The sequence below is a fragment of the Lynx canadensis genome, chromosome X (assembly GCF_007474595.2).
Source record: "Lynx canadensis isolate LIC74 chromosome X, mLynCan4.pri.v2, whole genome shotgun sequence".
NCBI classification, from domain to species: Eukaryota; Metazoa; Chordata; class Mammalia; order Carnivora; family Felidae; genus Lynx; species Lynx canadensis.
This window is the reverse complement of record NC_044321.2, coordinates 58,165,075-58,185,446: the sequence shown is the minus strand read 5'-3', so window position 1 is coordinate 58,185,446 and position 20,372 is coordinate 58,165,075. Positions and strand designations below refer to the sequence as shown.

Below are 20,372 nucleotides of genomic sequence, written 5' to 3'. Positions count from 1 at the left end.
TGCTTTCATATGAAAACTGGAGAGCTGGGTAATTGCAACAGAGACTTCTGGCCCACAAAGCCTAAAGTATTTACTATTTGGTCCTTTAAGAAAATGTTTGCCAACCCCTGCTAAAGAATTAAAACTCAGTGGGCTATTTATTATACCACTTATCCTAATGTTTCTTGTCCCAGCAATAGGAAATATGACCTAGGAAACATGATGTAGTCAAGAAAATACAGTGTTACAAGAGACAGAAACCAAACAGAAAAAAATATTTTTTTGGGTGTGCCATTTACTATGTGACACTGAGAAAGTCACTTCATCTCTCTGGATCTGCTTCCACACCTGTAAAATAAGGGATTTGGGCAAATGAATGCTAATCATCATTACAATGAAACTATTAGAGTCTATACAACTTAGTTTACAGATCAGGAATCAGTAGCGAAAGCATAAAAGTTCTTAAATTATTGTATTTTATTTTTAAAAATGTCTCCCTGTGGACACAAAAGCAGTGGGGCACCTTAAATTTCTTTATCATCACACTATCTTAAAATTAAGTAATATTATCCCAATTTTGCAGGTAAGGAAACTGAGGCTCTAGAAAGGGCAGTATCTTGCACAAGGTTACCAACACGTGTGTAGTGTTTTTTCTAGTGTGTTAACAACACATCATGTACAAAATCAAGGGCTGTAACTATAAACTGTAGAGAGCAAGGCAGATAATATAAATGCCAGGTGGTTCTGTGGTGAATCGGAGACCTCATGCCCTATTTGAAGGCAGAAACCAACACTCAGCTAGGGCCAACTGCTGAAATATAGGCATGTGGGTCCAACTGGTCAGATCTTTAGATCTTAAAAAAAGAGGCTGGCTATCTGAAATTTTATTTTAATCTTTTTAATGTTTATTTTTTTATTTTTGAAAGAGAGAGAGAGACAGGGTAAGAGAGAGAGAGAGAGAGAGAGAGAGAGAGAGAGTGTGTGCACCAGTGGGGGAGGGGCAGAGAGAGACAGAGACACATCCGAAGCAGGCTTCAGGCTCTGAGCTGACAGCAGAGAGCCTGACGGGGGGCTTGAACTCATGAGCCGTGAGATCATGACCTGAGCCAAAGTCAGATGCTTAACCAACTGAGCCACCCAGGTGCCCCTAAATATTCCAATTAAAAAATTTTTTTAAATGTTTATTTATTTTTGAGAGAGACTGAGACAGAATGCAAGTGCGTTAGGGGGCAGAGAGAGGGGGAGACACAGAATCCAAAGCAGGCTCCAGGCTCTAAGCTGTCAGCACAGAGCCCGATGCAGGGCTTGAAACCATGAGCTATGAGATCATGACCTGAGCTGAAGTTGGACGCTCAACCGACTGAGCCACCCAGGTGACCCTAAATATTCCAATTTTTAAATGTTGGCAACTGATTCAAATGTTTAAAAAACAGAATGGTCCAGATTTGGCCCACAGGATGACAGTTTGAAAATCTGTACTAAATAAATGTTTTTAAACTGACAGATTAGTGGTCTAAGAATACAGATGGTCCCTGACCAACAATGGTTATACTTACTATGTTTCAACTTCCTGAAGGTGTGAAAACTGTAAACATTCAGTAGAAACCATACTTCAAATTTTGAATTTTGATCTTTTCCTGGGCTAGTAACATGCAGTATTATACTCTCTTGTAATGCTGGACAGTGGAAACAAACCACAGCTCCCAGTCAGCCATGTCATCACGAGGATAAACAACTGATACCCTTACCACCATTCTGTACCCATGCAACTATTCTGTTTTTCACTTTCAGTACAGTATTCAATAAATTATATAAGCTACTTAACACTTCATTATAAAATATGCTTTGTATTAGATGATTTTGCCCAACTACAGGCTAATGTAAGTGTTGTGAACACATTTAAGTAGGCTAGGTTAATCTAGCCTAGATTGTTGGTTGGTAGGTTATGTGTATTAAATGTGTATTATGTGTATTAAATGCATTTTCCACTTATGATATTTTCTTCTGATGAATTTATCTGGATGTAACCCCACTGTAAGTTGAGGAAGATCTGTGCACTGACACCTCAACTTCAATATGAATAATTAATTAACCAAAGTAATGGGAGCTAGGGTGAAATCACAGCATCAGTATTAATCTCACTTTCCATTGAATATCTCACTTTCCACTGAACTATCAAAAGTTCTCAAAGTAAAGCCACATGACTGAAAAAAATGCTTCTATTTCAGGACCTGTGGCAAAAGCATCAATAAACAGGCCAAGAGTAAGGTCATCAGTAAAAAAGATAGATCCTAAATAATATTAAAACCAAAAAAATCTGTTCTTAAGTAATTAAAATTAGCTGTATTTGTGTGATAGAAAATCTAAATCATAATTAATTCACACTGAGGCTTTAAAATAATGGGAATGGATAGGAATCACTATTTTGTAATTGTTAAAAGATATGACAATTAGGGAAAGAAATTTATGTTGTCAATTTTTTTAACTTCTAGAAAGCCATTTGAAAATACAGTACATGCTTTGACAAACAATAAACTAAGCTTTACTTAAAGTTAAGCTCTGACCTACTGGTACTTAAGAATCAATAAAATGTTTAACTTTTCCATTCAAAAAGTCATAGGGATGGCAGTGTTTCATTATTTTCCTTTTTGAAGTACACATTAAGAAGGGCAGGAGAAAGAATGGAGAAGAAAAAATAACTTAACATTTTTGGCCTTTATGAAACAACTGTATCATTCATTAATTATAGCTGTACAAGGTGCTGTAATTTTGAAGATGGTTCAGTAGGCTAATTATTATTTAAAAGTTTAAATGAAGTCATCAATGTGGTCCAGGGTGGCTTCCTTCTTTCCACTGAAAATAAAAACATTCTGAAGACAAAATTAAAGTTCTAAAGAAGATGAAATAAGATATTAGTCTTAAATCCATGATGTAACTAGTAATGTCTTGTTATAATGTTATTTCAACATGTTCAAAACTAAGCGGGATCTCCTCCCAGCTTTGTAGAGTGATTCTCACTTTTGCTTTTCCTTAGATCTGAAGACACGATCTCCTATTTGTAGCTTAGAAATACTTCAAATCACAGTTTTGGGTTTTGTAAAAGGAGAAAGTAGCCTAGTTACATTTGTATTTACTCCTGTACTCTATTTATATTTCACTTATTTAAAATAGTGGGAATTCATATTATTTAACAAAGTGTTAATAAAGGCTGGGCAAATGACTTTAGCTCTGTCCCCAAGTCTGCCTCTTGAATCAGGATAGCACTGTTATGAGAATTTAAAAAATCATATAAAGTACTTGGCATATACAAGTGTTCAATAAATGTTAGCTCTTATGGTTACACAATAAAATGGTTACTTACTCTTTTGTTGAGACAAATAACAGGCCACAGGCTGCAACCCAGTGTGCAACAGCAGCAGAGACAACCACAGAGCAGCCATTTCACATTGACTGGGAGAGCCTTTTTCAAACATGCATTCACTCGGCCAATGCTGGTCTTAAATTCTTCTGGGGCCACCTACAAGGGCACAGTCTTTATTTAACAGTTTGTGGGAAGGTTTCCACTATTTATCTTTAAACTTAAAGGAAATGTCTGTATTATTACAAAGGCTTTAAGGAATTACATGTCTAAAAATATTTCCTCCGTATACATATTACATACTCTGGATGACATTAGAAAGCAAAACAATATAATTTCGTGTTTACAGAATTTATTCTGATATTCAAAAATAATCTTCTGAAATTACCAACAATAAAATGACAACAAAATTGATGGTAAGAATACCTGTCAAGCAGTTTTCCTACCAAATATTCTCATTCAGGCAATATTACGGTCTCTAATCTCTGACTAGTAAGACTAGAAGCATAATATAACAATAAAAATCTAAATACTACAAGAGGAAATGGAATTAAAATGAGACTTTGGCAATATTCCTGGATTACTTTTAAAAAGGCAACTCTTGGGGCGCCTTTGGTGGCGCAGTCGGTTAAGCATCCGACTTCAGCCAGCTCACGATCTCGCGGTCCGTGAGTTCGAGCCCCGCGTCAGGCTCTGGGCTGATGACTCGGAGCCTGGAGCCTGTTTCCGATTCTGTGTCTCCCTCTCTCTCTGCCCCTCCCCCGTTCATGCTCTGTCTCTCTCTGTCCCAAAAATAAATAAAAAACGTTGAAAAAAAAATTAAAAAAAAAAAAAAGGCAACTCTTGAAACTTTTTCTCCCTGGCAAATGTGCAATGTAACAATTTTAACACTTGCCATTGTTTGTAGGGAAAAGCTACAGTAACAAGACAGTGAGGAGTGATTATATTTAAAAAAAAGGCCTTAATACTCAGCATAAAATGGACTCAAAACTGCTGTAAATTTTCAGATTTGAAAGGTCTTTAAATGTACAAATTTAATATTTTAAATCACTACCTCCATTCCTGGAAGTGGCTGCTTGTGCCTCTCTGTAAACAATGATAAAGTCAGTTCAAAGGAAAGAGCATGACAGACATAAGATTAATACCAAAAATTCTGCTTGAAGGTTATACAATTCAAAGCCATACTAAAAATATTTTGCTTTCAGTGAAATCACATTTCTGGATCACAAAAATTATTCCCTTTCATTTAAAAAACTGTTAGACTGTAAAATCTATTGGGAAAAATTCCAGCATCTGACTGTAAAAGCAAAAATTATGAAAATATTAGAAAAAATAAGTTGCTATTAAATAAAAACCCCTTTAGAATGTTTGGTATAAAAAATAGTTTTACAACTCTTTCAAGTAAAAATTGTACTAGAGGAATCAATTTATTACACTTTATCTTTTAATAAACATGTCTTAGAATCGACACTACAAAACATATACTCCTTAGCAGATGTTATAAAGATACATGATCAAAGAATTCAGCACCATTATGATTAAGACATTAATTATACTAGCTTTATTAGGATTGTTCATGCCACTCAATAAAGTTAATTGCTTAACCCATAAATTTGATTTTCCTCCTAAATGTTAACCAACAACAGTTGTAAAACTGCAAGGCTCAAAACTGTATTTACAAAGGGTAAATAAGTTAATCTATTCTCCACCTAAATTGTCAGCAATATGACCTAAAGACAATCACTGAGTAAAAAGAATTCCAATTAAATGACTAACTTCTTGGGATAAATATGAAAATAAATTCAGAGAACCATGGCTTATGACTGAAAAACAGAACATGCTAACAGGCTAAGCATATTAGACAATAAATCAAGATTTGGATTCTAATTACTTATTAGTTATGAAAAATCCTAGGAAAATTCATTTTAATTTTTCTGAGTTTTAGTTTCCCACCTAATAAAATGACAATAAAAACCTTTGTCTTACATATCTCACAGGAAATGGAAATCATAACTTAAAAAGAACCTCATGACCAGAATGCTTTGAAAAGGCAAGCCAGTGAATCCTATCTCTTGACTAGATTTGGAGAAAGAAAAGCAAAGCTCTTGTTTGCGTGGAGTCTCACCTTAAGGCAAGGGGTTTGATCTGGCAACCATTAATAATCCACAGACTTGTTACACATTTTACTATAAACAAAAGGATAATTAGCTACACTTTTTTTAATTTTTAATTTTAATTCCAGTAAATTAACATACAGTGTTATATTAGTTTCAGGTGTACAATAGAGTTAATTCAACAGTTCCATACATCACCCTGTGCTCATCATGGCAAGTGATCATCACCTTAATCCCCTTTGCCTATTTAACCCATCCCCCACACCCCCTCTGGTAATCGCCAGATTGTTCTCTATAATAGAGTCTGTTTCTTGCTTTTTCTCTCTCATTTTTCCCCTTTGCTTGTTTTGTTTCTAAAATTCCACATACGAGTGAAATCCTATGGTATTTGTCTTTCTCCAACTGACTTATGTCACTTAGCATTATATATACTCTCTAGCTCCATCCATGTCATCACAAAGGGCAATATCCTGAATGATATTCCTATAGATACAGACATATATCACATCTTCTTTATTCATTCATCAGTTGATGGACACTTGGGCTGTTTCCATACCTTGGCTATTAAAAATAATGCTGCTATAAACATCGGGGTTCATGTATCCCTTTGAATTAGTGTTTTTGTAGAGTTTGGGTAAATACCCAGTAGTGCGATTGTTGGATCATATAGTTCTATTTTTAACTTTTTTGAGGAACCTCCATACTGTGTTCCACAGTGGCTGCACCAGTTTGCATTCCTACCAATAGTACATGGGTATTCTCTTTTTCTCCACATCCTTTTTATGCCACTACCATACTGTTTTGTTTACTACAGCTTTGAAATATAACTTGAAGTCTGGAAGTGTGATGCCTCCAGCTTTGCTTTTCTTTCTCAAGATTGCTTTGGCTATTCAGGGTCTTTTGTGGTTGCAGACAAATTTTAGGATTGTTAGTTTTAGCTATGTGAAAAATGCTGTTGGTATTTTGATAGGGATTGCATTAAATGTGTAGATTGCTTTAGATAGTAAAGACATTTTAACAATATTTGTTCTTCCAATCCATGAGCATGGAATGTTTTTCCATTTCTTTGTGCCGTCTGGAATTTCTTTCATCAGTGTTTTACGGTTTTCAGAGTCTAGGTCTTTTACCTCTTTGGTTAGGTTTATTCTTACGGATCTTATAGTTTTGGGTGCAATTGTAAAAGAGGTTGTTTTCTTAATTTCTCTTTCTGCTGTTTCATTATCTGTGTATAGAAATGCAACAGATTTCTGTATATTAATTTTGTATCCTGTGACTTTATGTTTATCAGTTCTAGCAAAGTGGAGCCTTTAGGATTTTCTATATATATTATCATGTCATGTGCAAATAGTGAAACTTTGACTTTTTCCTTGTCAATCTGGATGCCTTTTATTTTTGTTGTTTTTGCTGTTGTCTGATTGCTACGGCTATGACTTCCAGTACTATGTTGAATACCAGTGGTGAGGGCAGACATCCTTGTCTTGTTCTCACTTCTTTCCCATTAAGGATGATGTTAACTGTGGGTTTTTCATAGATGGCCTTTATTATGATGAGGTATGTTCCCTCTAAACCTATTTTGTTGAGGGTTTTTATCATGAATGTGCATTTGAAAAGAATGTATTTTGTTTCAGGATAAAATGTCTGAATATAAGTGTTAAATCCCTCTGTTCTAGTGTGTCATTCAAAGCCATTATTTCCTTGTTGAAGTTCTGTTTAGATGATCTGTCCATTGATGTAGGTGATGTGTTCAAGTCCCCTACTACATTATTATATTACCAATTAGTTCCTTTATGTTTGGCCATAATTGTTTAATGTATTTGGGTGCTCCTATGTTGGGTGCATAAATATTTACAATTGTTATATCTTCTTGTTAGATTATCCCCTTTATTATTATATAGTGTCCTGCTTTGTCTCTTGTTACAGTCTTTTTTAAAAACTTTACTTTACTTTTAAAAAAAGTCTATTTTAAGAGAGACAAAGACAGTGTAAGTGGGGAAGGGGCAGAGAGAGAGGGTGAGAGAGAATCCCAAGCAGGCTCCACATTGCCATTGCAGAGCTCGATGTGGGGCTCACACCCAAACCAAGAGTTGGACACTTAACTGACTGAGCCACCTAGGTACCCCCAGTCTTTGTTCTAAAGTCTATTTTATCTGATAAAAATGTTGTTCTCTGGCTTTCTTTTGACATCCATTTGCATGATAAATGTTTCTCCCTCATCTCACTTTCAACCTGCAGGTATCCTCAGGTCTAAAATGAGTCTCTTGCATGTAGCAAGCAAATAAACACGTCTTTTTTTTTTAATCCATTCTGTCACCCTATGTTTTTTGATTGCAGCATTTAGTCATTTACATTCAACATAATTATTGATAGATATTTATTGCCACTTTATTACTTGTTTTGTGGTTGTTACTGAAGATTTTCTCTGATCCTTTTTTGTCTTTCTCTATTTCATGGTTTGCTGGATTTCTTTAATGATATATTTGGATATCTTTCTCTTTATTATTTGCATATTTATTAGTGGTTTTTGATATATGGTTACCATTAGGTTTGGATATAACCTCTTCTGCATATAGCCATCTATATTAAGTTGATGGTTATTTAAGTTTGAACACATTCTTTTCTCCTCTCCTCCCCACATTTTAGGTATATGTTATTGTATTTTATATCCTTTTTTTGAGAGTTCCTTTACTTTTTACAGAAAAAATTTTGTTTACTGTTTTTGTGTTTCCTACCTCTACTCTACACTGTCACTTTTGGTCTCTCCACTCAAAGAGTCCTTTTTAATATTTCTTGTAGAGATGGTTTAGTGGTCATGAACTCCTCTAGTTTTTGCTTGTCTGGGAAACTCTTTATTTCTCCTTGTATTTTGAATGAGCCTCACTGGATATTATTATTATTATTATTATTATTATTATTATTATTTTTGGTGCAAAAAAAAGGTGATTTTATTAAAGCATGGGGACAGGACCTGTGGGCAGAAAGAGCTGCCCTGGGTAGAATATTCTTGGCTGCAGACCTTTCTTATTCAGCATTTTGAATATATCATGCTAATCCCTTCTGGCTTACAAGTTTCTGTTGAAAAATCTCCTGTTAGCCTTATGGGTTTTCCCTTGTAATTTAATGACTACTTTTGTCTTGCTTTTTAAAGTATTTTTTTCTTTATCACTATATTTTGCAAATTTAATTACAATATGTCTATGTGTCATCTGCTTTTGCTGAGTCTGCTGGGGGCTCTCTGTGCCTTCTGGATCTGGAAATCTCTTTCCTTCCCCGGATTAGGGAAGTTTCCAGCTATTATTTCTTCAAACAAATTTTCTGCCCTCTTTCTCTTTCTTCTTTTTCTGGGACTCCTATAATATGAATGCTATTTATTTTATGTAGTGACTGAATTCCCTAAGTCTATTCTTGTTTTTGCATAATTCTTTTCTCCCTCTTTTGTTCAGCTTGATTACTTTCCATTACTCTGTCTACTAGGTTACTAATTCATTTCTTTGCTTCTTCCATCCTCTGTTCATTACATCAAGCATGTTTCTCATTTCATTTATATTGTGCTCTTTATGTCTGCTATGTTATTCCTCATCTCTGTGTTAAGGGTCTCACTCATGTTTTCCACTTTTTTTCTCAAGTCCAGTGAGTATCCTTATGATCACAGCTTATATTCTCCATCAGGCATGTTACTTACATCTGTTTTGCTTAGATTTCTGGCTATGGCCTTGTCCTGTCCTTTCATTTGTCTCCTCATTTTGCCTGCCTCCCTGTGTCTCTTACTGTTTGTTAAGAAAGTCAGTTGTTTCTTCTGTTCTTGAAAGTAGTGATTTTATGAAGAAGTCCTGGAGTCCATGTAGTGGTGTCCCCTGTTCACCAGAACCTGGTACTTTGGGAGAGTATCCTATGGTGTTGTTATGCCCTGCTGTTTTGTCTGATTCAATTTTCCTTTCAGTGCAGATATTTGCACTGAGTCTTGGCATGTTGTGGGCTGTGCTTGCTTTCTGTGGTGCTAGTGGGACTTAGCAGGCCAGCTCTGGTCGGGGGGCATCACTGGGGAAGCAGTGATAGGAGCAGAAGGGCGGTGTTACCAAAATTTGGTCTGGGCCACTAGTCCTGTGCTGGATCCCCTGAAGCACTGCAACAGCTGGGGGCTGTTTGCAGGGGTGGCCAAGGGCACAACGCTGGGCATGGTGTGCAACAGTGGCTGAGGGTGCATGGTTGGGCACAGCATGCGAGGGCTGCTGGGGGAACATGACTAAGTGTGGTGCACAAAGACACCTGTGGGCACTTAGGGGCAATGGAAGGTATCCAGAGAGGTCCATAGGTAGGTATGGCACTCGGTCAATTAGCTATATTTTGAATGCAAATTCAATGCTCTTTAGTTCTTCAATTCTTTAGAGGAAGAAAAAGAGATGTCCTTTTAAAGTACAAGGTGCCAAGTTGCTATCTTAATATTTAACTCTCGGGCACCTGGGTGGCTCAGTCAGTTAAGCATCCAACTTCAGCTCAGGTCACAATCTCACTGTTCCTGGGTTCAAGCCCCACGTCGGGTTCTGTGCTGACAGCTCAGAGCCTGGAGGCTGCTTTGGATTCTGTGTCTCACTCTCTCTGCCCCTCCCCTACTCACATGTGTGCTCTCTCTCTCCCTCTCTCTCAAAAATAAATAAACATTAAAAATTAAAAAAAGATTTAGCTCTCAGAAAGTGAGATTCAACTTTTTTTCTAGTGAATTACTGAGCAACCAAATAGAAATTAAAATAAGGAAAACATATTTATATACTTAGCTCTAGTCTAATATAGCATTACTATCAATTCTCTTTAAATTGTATATCCAGAAGCACATTTTTGAAATATGGTAAATTTTGATATAAACTCATGTAAATCACAAAATTATTAAATCTGTCGTCACAAATTTTTTAAATCTTTATTTAAAAAATTTTTATTTTTTTAATGTTTTATTTTAGAGATAGAGAAAGAGCATGTGGAACCCACTTTGGGTCCTCTGTCTTTTTCTCTCTGCCCTCCTCTGCTCATGCTCTCTCTCTCTCTCAAAATAAATAAATAAACATTAAAAAATAAATTTAAAAAATGAAGTAAAATTTTTACTTAAGATATTTATTTAGAAGTGCATAAGCACAGATAAAAAAAAATAAAAGTAAAGCATGAAGCCTAAGCCAGAAATGAATCAGTCCAAAATGTAAAACTTGCTTTTTGTTTAAAATATTGTGAATAAATTATATGCCAAGGTATATAAAATTTGTTATATAAGTTTTCTTTTACTACATGCTTCTGTAAATGAATTAACCAAAACTTTTTTAAAAATGCAGTAATTTTCTTTCTTTCCTGCCAATAGTTTCCACCTTTAACACATAATAGTATCCATTAGTGCTCTGTTACCATAGGCAAACTAAAAACTACAATATTGAAGTTACTACAAATGAGAATTCAGGGTTTTTGAGGTCAAAAGATAAATATATTCAAAATAAAACTTTTACCAGAATTTTAAACAATAAAATAAAATCTGCATTTTGACTTTAAAAGAATGCTAGGATTCTCTTTGAAAAAAAAATCTGTATTTGAATAACAGTAAAAGTCATAAAACAAATGATAAAGGCATGGGAAATGAGAATTGGTTAACTCAATTTTAAACACTGTGAAAAAAAGGTTTAGTTAACTGTGTGGAATCAGAGTTTTACTCATTTACTTCTACATAATTGAAAACCTTTAGTAATGAAGGTTAGATGGGAGCCGTTTAATTTCTAGCTGAACGGCAGGTTGTAAAGAAATATTTGATTCCTTTTGACTTTCTTGGAAAGAAAAAAGAAAACCACATCATAAAGTTGGGGGAAAGGGTCATAATATTTTATAACAGGATGCAAGAGACTCTGCAAACAGAAGACAATATAAGCAAAACCCAGCAAGACTGTTTTGCCTCCTTCAATCATGGGGAACACAACCCTATCAATCACTTGTCATATTGGATCACAATGGCAATGGTCGATTTTATGGCTTAGGTTTCCCCCAACACACACACTAATCTCCCCATAATACCATTTAATTGTTTCAAGCTGAGGGCTGGAAGCTTTATTTCTTTTCTAAAGTTCTGTGGTTCTTTCATTTTCTGGTCACCATAATCTTGTGTGTATGTACCTGTTTGGTATGTCCTATCATGACAGGAAGACTTATCTTAAATGAAACAGGGGAAACAATCTTTTCTGAACTTAAAATATAAGGTTACCTTTTTATTTGTATTAGAAGCATTAACACATAAGTACAAAATTAATACTGAGTCACAAAGCTTGTCAAAATGACTCTTTAGGTTTTCAGAATTAACTGCAATTTTGCTTAGGTTAGGCATAAAAGCTATTTAGAATCCCATTCATCCCAAAAGACTGATTTTGTAAAAGGTAGATTTATTTTTCTATTTTAGATACTGCAATTTATTAATTTTTAAATATCTTACACAAAGACTACTAAGTTTCAAATTCAGATAATCCTTTTAGTTTTTTTTTCTTGTTCATATAATTCTTCTTGCCTCTTCCTCCAGTTATCAGAGAAGCATTTTGATAATTCATAATAACCTATACAAATACAATAGTGCCTATGGGACAAAAATGGTCTCATTAAAGAGAAAATGAATACAGCTAATGTTATCACCATGTGACTTTTAAAAATCAGACTTTCAGGATTTCTTTTACTGTTGTTTTCATCACCAAAAACTAAACCAAGAAAAAAACATCACAGTATCACTTATACCTCATCTAATATATGAGAAATCTTGGATGTTTTAAATAATGCACACTAGAATAAATATCCAATCATTGATATGTGCTACAAAAACGGTCACCTGAAAAGAGAGGATATCTTTAAGAACTGCTCATGTCCAGATCATTTAGGTTTTGTAAATGAATACTAAAAGCAGCTTAACATTCTTACTCTAGTTTTTTTTTTTTTCAACGTTTATTTATTTTTGGGACAGAGGGAGACAGAGCATGAACGGGGGAGGGGCAGAGAGAGAGAGGGAGACACAGAATCGGAAACAGGCTCCAGGCTCTGAGCCATCAGCCCAGAGCCTGACGCGGGGCTCGAACCCACGGACCGCGAGATCGTGACCTGGCTGAAGTCGGACGCTTAACCGACTGCGCCACCCAGGCGCCCCATTACTCTAGTTTTAAAGAAGAAAAACTAGACTATCTTTTGTGATGATGGAGTTTGTAGTTTTAGAAGGCTTGGAAAAAAATGAAGTGTGAAGAAATATTCAGAAGATTGCTTGAGCACATAAAACTGGCCAATTTCAAAGATGGATTAATTTTGTGCCTGGGAACTCCATTCTCTGATATATTTTCGATTATTCATCTTCTATAATTCCTTTGACTTGTAATTCAAGCTTTTAAAAACCAAACCAGTAATAAAACTGGATGTAACTGCCCAGACAACACATGCAGCAACACCAGAGAAACATAAAGAACAAGTTTTCCATTGGAGATGTTTTAATTCACAGTTTTTTAATATTGAATTTGTCATCTTTCCACAAATACATTATTATTCAAGAGATTTTTCCACAGCTATTTTTTAGAGAAAACATTTATGATTAATTCATATAAAACAAATCTAAGTTTGAACTGCTGCTTCAATTGGCAAATTATTCTAAATGATCAGGATAGGAAGGTAGAACATTCTAGAGAGTGAAGCCAAAACCTCAAACCAAAGGGCTCTTTTATCCTAAAAAGGTAAAAGGACACATATTTTCTGTTAACTTGGCTAGGGACTATTTCCACCGGCTTAATTTTGATACCTCAGGAGAAATAGAAAAAGTCAACAGTTAAAAGGGCATATTATTAGTGGGACCAGTGAATAAACTATTATTCAAATAAAGAATGTAAAAGTAGCAAAAGCAGTTAAAAATTGAAAGTTGGTAAGAAAAAAATGGAGAAATAAATAATCAGGTTTGAAATTGGGATACACTGCTAAAAACTGGTCAACAACAACCACAACTTACATTGGGAAGCTAATAAGTACCTGACATACTAGAAGTTTTATATATGCTCTTTCAATTATTCCTTACGACAAGAACTGAGGTACTATTATCATCATCTCTATTTTTCACATTAAGAACTAAAGCTCAGAGAAGTGGCTTGCCCAAGGCAACAAAGCCAGTGACAGACTTGTATTCCAACCCAGATCTTATGTCAAAGTTTAACCAGTCTATACCATCTCTCGCTAGCTCCCATTTTTCAGCGGGTAAAGGAAGAACATAAAGTATAAAATACCTTTCAGGGTTAAATAAAATAGAATTTCTTATAATTTTAGTGATAACCCTTGAAGAAAGAAATAGGTCTGCTGTCTTTCTCTCCCCGTCCACCTTCTAATAAGGCTGGGGAGAAGACTGGGATTCAGCCAAAAGTGAAAAGTAAGCAGCTGGAAAACGTATCATGATTAAAAGCAGCCAATATTCGATGTATTGTATCCTGTTCTCAGAGAGTTTAGAATGAGAGGACAAATTAAAGTAAGTTAGGGTTTGAATAGGTAATATAGTAACATAGTTCAAAAATCAAAACAACACTAAAAGATACTCGAAAAATAGTCTGATCCTTACCCTTGCCTCCATCCATCTCATTCCCTTTCTCCCATCAAAGTAACGACTTTTATTTAGTTCCTTGTGTACCCTTCTAGAATTTCTTTATACAATTATCAATGTGCTTATTTCTCTCCTTTATTACACACACTGTAGACACTGATTTGCACCTTGCTCTTCTTGTTAACAATATGAGAAAAATTAACAATAAAAATACAAATTAACAATAAAAGCCCTTTAGGGAATTGAATGATTTTAAATCTGACCCAAATCTACACTGACAAACAGCATTGTTCTAGTACTAAAACTGAACAGAACAGTATTAAATCACAGGCTTCAAAATACAAAAAAGTTAGTTTATTTTTAACCCCAAATCATCATTTTAGCTATCAAGCATTCAGCTATTAACCATTTGGAAATTATTGAGTATTTTGTGATATAATTGCCTTTCTCTTTCATCTACATTCCCTCCAGTAACAAATGTGAAAATAACTTTTTGCCTTAGAGCCTTTTCCTTTGGACCTACAAGTTAGCATTACTATTATAAGAGGACTTTCTAAACATAGTTTTAAATCCTAGGAAGTCTTTGAATACTGAGCCTCAAGCTTGAACATACTACTGAATGTAGAAAAGCCAGGGAACCGAAAGGTAGTAATTTATTGCAGTGAGTCCAATTTTAGAAACTCAAACTATCTAAAAGGCAGAAAAATGTCTAACCAAACATCTGATTCTTTTGATAGTAACAAATCATACTGCAGGACACTTTAAAAATAATAGAGTGATACAAAGTTAAACAATGATAACTTAGTTAACTCTAAAAACATTGGGATTACTGACATAAATGAGAAGAATTATAGCTACTAGTGCTGAGAATAAAGGCAAAACTGGGAAAAATTAATAAATAAATAATGGCTGGCATTAATGGACAATGAACAAGATAGACTAGTAGTCATGGTGACAGCTTTCAGTCACTAATGACACAGTCTCCAGGTACTCTGGCCTTGTTATTAGACTTCATTACCTGTGAGCCAAAGCATTTATCATAACACTGAATAAGCTATAAAACAATGCTTTTAGAATCAAAAAGTTCAAAGCAAACTCCCACTTACCTTCCCTGTTAGAACGGAGGGAAATTCAGTATCAAACTTGTTGCTCAAGCCAAACCTTAAAAACAAAGAAAAAAATATATTCTACCCAGCATATTTAACTTTTTACCCCCTCCCTAAGTTACAAAGCCATGCACTTCTATTTTGATGCTGTGATTTAAAAATGTGTCCTAAAAATAACTGTGATACATACAGAATATAAATGTTTAACTATTAATCTGAATTAATAGTAAAAGAAACTTAAGGTGCAAATCTTAAAGTAGGATTCTAACTAGATCCATGCACATTATGGGATTAAATAATAACACAAACCGAACCAAAAATTTTTTAATGTTTATTTGTTTTTGAGAGAGACAGAGACAGAATAAAAGTGGGTTAGGGGCAGAGAGAGAGGGAGACACAGAATCTGAAGCAGACTCTAGGCTCTAAGCTGTCAGCACAGAGCCCGATGTGGGGCTTGAACTCATGAGCTGTGAGATCATGACCTGAGCCGAAGTCGGAAGCTCAACCAACTGAGCCACCCAGGCACCCCATGGAACCAAAATTTTTGATTGAAATGTTTCTGTTAAACCCCATTTCAGTCGATAACTATTAGAACTGGCTGACTGGTAGTATGTAGGAGTGGATTATACTATTCTTTCTACTTTTATGTATATATGAGAATTTTCCTAACAAAAGTGAATAACTTTTGGAACTATAGTTTGAAAACTTATGATCAGTTAGTATTCAGATACTCAAAGTTTGATCTTTATGAATGGTTTTCATGTAAACAAATGCTCAAGTAATTTTCAAAAAAACAGGTCTCAGTCTTGAAAGCTCTCTTTTCAAGTAAGCCCACTGAAGTCTGTTTTAAGAAGTCACGATGAATTCTATCAGGAATCATTCATCTACTGATTGATTTCAGTAGGGATAACAAAGGTCACTTTCTGCATCTTAGATGATATATCATGGTGACTACAATTTTATAGTAGAGTAGAGTATAGTAGAGTATAGTGTATGGAATGGAATGAAACAGAATATTAGTGGATGATGGGTTGTAAGCAAAAATGAAAAAAACAGGAATATTTATTAGGAACTCCTGGTGAGGTAGCCAATAATGGTAACAGTTACCATTAACTATCCACTTACCATGGGCTAGATAGACACTGTGCTACATAAATACATTACTTCTAAAGTTTACAACCCTGCAAGAATGGTATTGTCATCCCCCTCTTATAAACAAAGAAGCTGACACTCAGAAATTTTTTTTCCAAAAACTAATTAAATGACTTTGCCCCAAGTCATGTATCTAATAAGATGGGGAGGACCAAAATTCAAATTCTGATCCCTAAGTTCTTTCTGTATTGTATTAAGCTCTTTGAAAACAGAAACTATGGCTTATTTATTTTGTTATCTTCCATTTTGCTTATTAGTAGCATCATGTAATCTAGTAGGTATTTAATGAAAGTTTGGTGAATAATAACCTGTTACACTGTTTGTTTCAACTGGTTTATGGCACTTTGGTCTTATGGTCACATTAAAGACATGTCAGGAATCCAATGTCCTATTAAAACTCTATGTGGGAATACCATGTAATCCTTGTATCATTTATGCTAATAGCTCCTTTTCTGGGACACAAGCCCATCTTAAACACAAAGATTCTCTATGCTTGGCAGCTAGTAGCAAGGTACACATCTGCACATATACTTTGTGTATTTAAAATGTTTTTTAAAACAAATTCTATTGTTAAAATAGTTGAGAAAATTAATTAGCAACTGTAAAAAGGCCTTAATTTCATTAAAAATACTTAATTACTTTTCCAGGTATCAGTACATAATGTAATGAGAACATAATATTCTCATAATAACATTTTCTTTAAATCTATACATAGACATAGAATATAGCCAAACTTGAAAATAAGATGCTATACCCCTGTACATGAATTTTTATGGCAAATTTCATGTGCTGTTTGAGAAACTGACTCTAGTATTAAATATATATTTGCAACTATCTACTAACTCACCAATCAATAACATGACAAATATATAATAGAGCAAGGAACATACTTCATTTAGGTTACATTTAGCTAAACAGTAACCTCATCACTAGTCAAAAAGATGTAATTTAATTCATTATTCCACAAAGAGTAAATTCTTACTGTTTAACCCAAAAATAGACACATTTCATTTTTAAAGGGAGATATTATACATTTTAAACTAGAGCTCTATTTCCATATCTTCTCTGAACACTTTTAGATGTAATGCAATGTCAATAATATGTTCCTGATTTAGAGTCCGGGAGGATGGCGGAGTAGGAGGATCCTACGCCCTCTTCATCGCACAGATACACCTAGATAACAGCCATATCAGTGCAACGAACACAGAAAACAACCAGAAGATTGGCACAACAAACTTTCCACAGTTAACTGTAGAGAAGAGGTCACACTTGGAAAGGGTAGGAAGGGCAGAGACATGGTCAGGAACCAAACTCCCAGTGAAACTAACCACAAATGGAAGGGACACCACAAGCACTGAGAAGGGAGAGGAGCAGAACCCATACTAAACACCTCAGACACAGGGAACTACACTGGTAAGACAAGAAGCCCCCATAATATTTGGCTTTGAAACACAGTGGGGCTTAATTCTGGGTACTTTAAAAATCAGCAGGCTTAGCTCTGAGGGAACCAGAAAACAATAGGAAACTGACTTCCTGCCCTTAAAGAGACAAGCATAGCATAACAAAAACCCCTGTTGAGATAAAGCATTGAAACAGAAGTTTGAAAAGCACCTGCGATATACAGGAAGGAGATTTATTTACTAATCTGAGGCAGGGATCTTTAGGAGACTTCTCCAAGAACAAAACAGCTGGTGGGTGCCATCCCCACCCCCACCCTATCCCCAGCCTAGATAGCAGGACACCTGTGGGAACCAGTGAGAACGTCCTCTACCTACCTTACTAACACCACGCACCCTGCCCCTGTGTTCTCCTGTGGATCTACCCCCATCCAACCTGCCCCACTAGGTGGGCTACTCTCCAAAGCAGCTCCTGCCACATTTTATCCTGTAAGCAGCCCTAGAAGGGACCACCTGCACTCCAAAATGACTCCTGCTTGAGGAGAGGGAAAGACAACCACACACCAGTTCAAATGTAGCCCCAGCAGCCAAACCTTGTAACTGGCAGGAAAGAAAGAGTGCTCTGTTGATCAGTGCCTCTGCAGCCCCAGCAGATGAACCAGGAATAGGCATGTGATCTGACCGCTGGCCCCGCTCACCAACAGAAACCTGTCAGGGGGCAGCACAGAGAGAGAGTCCTGTAGTCTGTGGTCACTGCAGCCCCAACACATGGACTGGAGCAGGCATTTGGTTTGAATGCAGGCTCCTCCTACCGACAAAAGCCTCTCCGGGGATAACACAGGGAGAGTGTCCTGAAGTTTGGTGTGATCACAATACCAGCAAACAAGCTGAGGGCAGATTTCTGGTTTTACTGGTGACACCAACCAACTATAAGCCCAGGGTAGCTCCAGACTGGTCCTTTAACAGCATAGGGACCAAACCTTGCCCTCTGTGTGCCCACAACAGGCAAAGTGGGCCACTGTGGCCAAGTGGACTGAAGGCAAATGCTGCTCATCCAGCCACAAACAACAGTAGGTTGCACGCAGTCCACATAGGAGAGACCCCTGAAGTACCTGGTTCTGGTAAACAGGGGACATTGCTACAAAGCACAACAGGACCTCTTCTTCATAAGGCCACTACTTTCAAGATCAGGAGACATAACTAATTTTCCTAATGCACAGAAATAAATACAGAGAGACAAAATGAGGAGACAGAGGAATATGTCCTAAATGAAAAAACAGGACAAAAGAGCTAAATGAAAGGAGATAAGCAATAAGCCTGACAAACAGTTCAAAGTAATGGTCATAAAAATATCTACTGGACTTGAGAAAAGAGTGGAGGATTTCAGTGAGACCTTCAACAAAGAGATAGAACCAATCAGAAATGAACCAATCAGAACCAAAAGAACTAATCAGAAATGAAAAACTCAATAACTGAAATAAAAATACACTAGAGGGAATCAACAGCAGATTAGAAACAGAAGAATTTATCAGCGACCTGGAAGACAGAATAATGGAAAGCAACCAAGGTGCCCAGCAAAAAGAAAAAAAAAATAACAATGAGAATAGGTTAAGAGAACTCAGTGACATCATCAAGTATAATAACATTTACATTATAGGGACTCCAGAAGGCGAAAAGAGAGACAAGGGGGCAGAAAATTTCTTTGAAGAAATAATAGCTAAAATCTTCCTTAATCTAGGGAAGGAAACAGATATCCAGATCCAGGAGGCATAGAGAGTCCCAAACAAAATCAACCAAAGGAGGTGCACACCAAGACACATAATAATTAAAATGATAAAAACCAGTGACAAAGAGAGAATTTTCAAAGAAAGAGAAAAGAGCTATGTACAAGAGGAACCCCATAATGCTATCAGCTGATTTTTCAGCAGAAACTTTGCAGGCCAGAAGGGAGTGGCATGATATATTCAAAGTGCTGAAAGGAAAAAATCTGCAACCAAGAATACTTTACCCAGCAAGGATATCATGTAGAATAGAAGGAGACAGTTTCCTAGACAAACAAAACTCAAAGATGTTCATTCATTACAAAGAAACCAGCCTGACAAGAAACATTAAAGGGAATTCTTTGAATGGAAAGAAAAGGCCATTATCAGGAGTAAAAAAATTGTGAATGGAAAAAATTTCACAGGTAAATACAAACATAATAAAAGTATTTTAACCACTATGGAGGTTGAAGGACAAAAACAGTAAAATCAATATTAACAATAAAAATCAGTCAAGGGATTCACAAAATCACAAGATGGAAAATATGACATCATATACATAAAACATGGGGGGAGGAGTAAAAATTTACTGCTATTAAAATGGCTTCAAAAGATGCTCAACATCGCTCCTTATCAGGGAAATACAAATACAAAAACAAAAATACAAAATACAAAAACAGACACATAGATCAATGGAAAAGAACCAGAGTCCAGAAATAAACCCATGCTTGCATGGTCAATTAATCTCCAACAAAGGAGGCAAGAATATAAAATGGGAAAAAGACTCTTTGAGAAATAGTGCTGGGAAAACTAGACAGCTATATGCAAAAGAATGAAACTAGACCACTTACTTCTACCATACATAAAAACAAACTCGAAATGGATTAAAGAACTAAATGTGAGACCTTAAAATTCCTAGAAGAAAACGTTGGCAGTAATTTCT

At 35.7% G+C, this 20,372-nt stretch overlaps 1 protein-coding gene across 1 annotated transcript in view; it reads right to left on the bottom strand.

The window, feature by feature from the left end:
- Nucleotides 1-20,372, bottom strand: part of CHIC1 (cysteine rich hydrophobic domain 1) — a 75,052-nt gene that overhangs the window by 38,995 nt on the left and 15,685 nt on the right. The window contains 2 exon segments of the mRNA XM_030305610.1: nt 3,341-3,496; nt 15,121-15,175. Of these exon segments, the coding sequence (XP_030161470.1) occupies nt 3,341-3,496; nt 15,121-15,175 (211 nt within the window).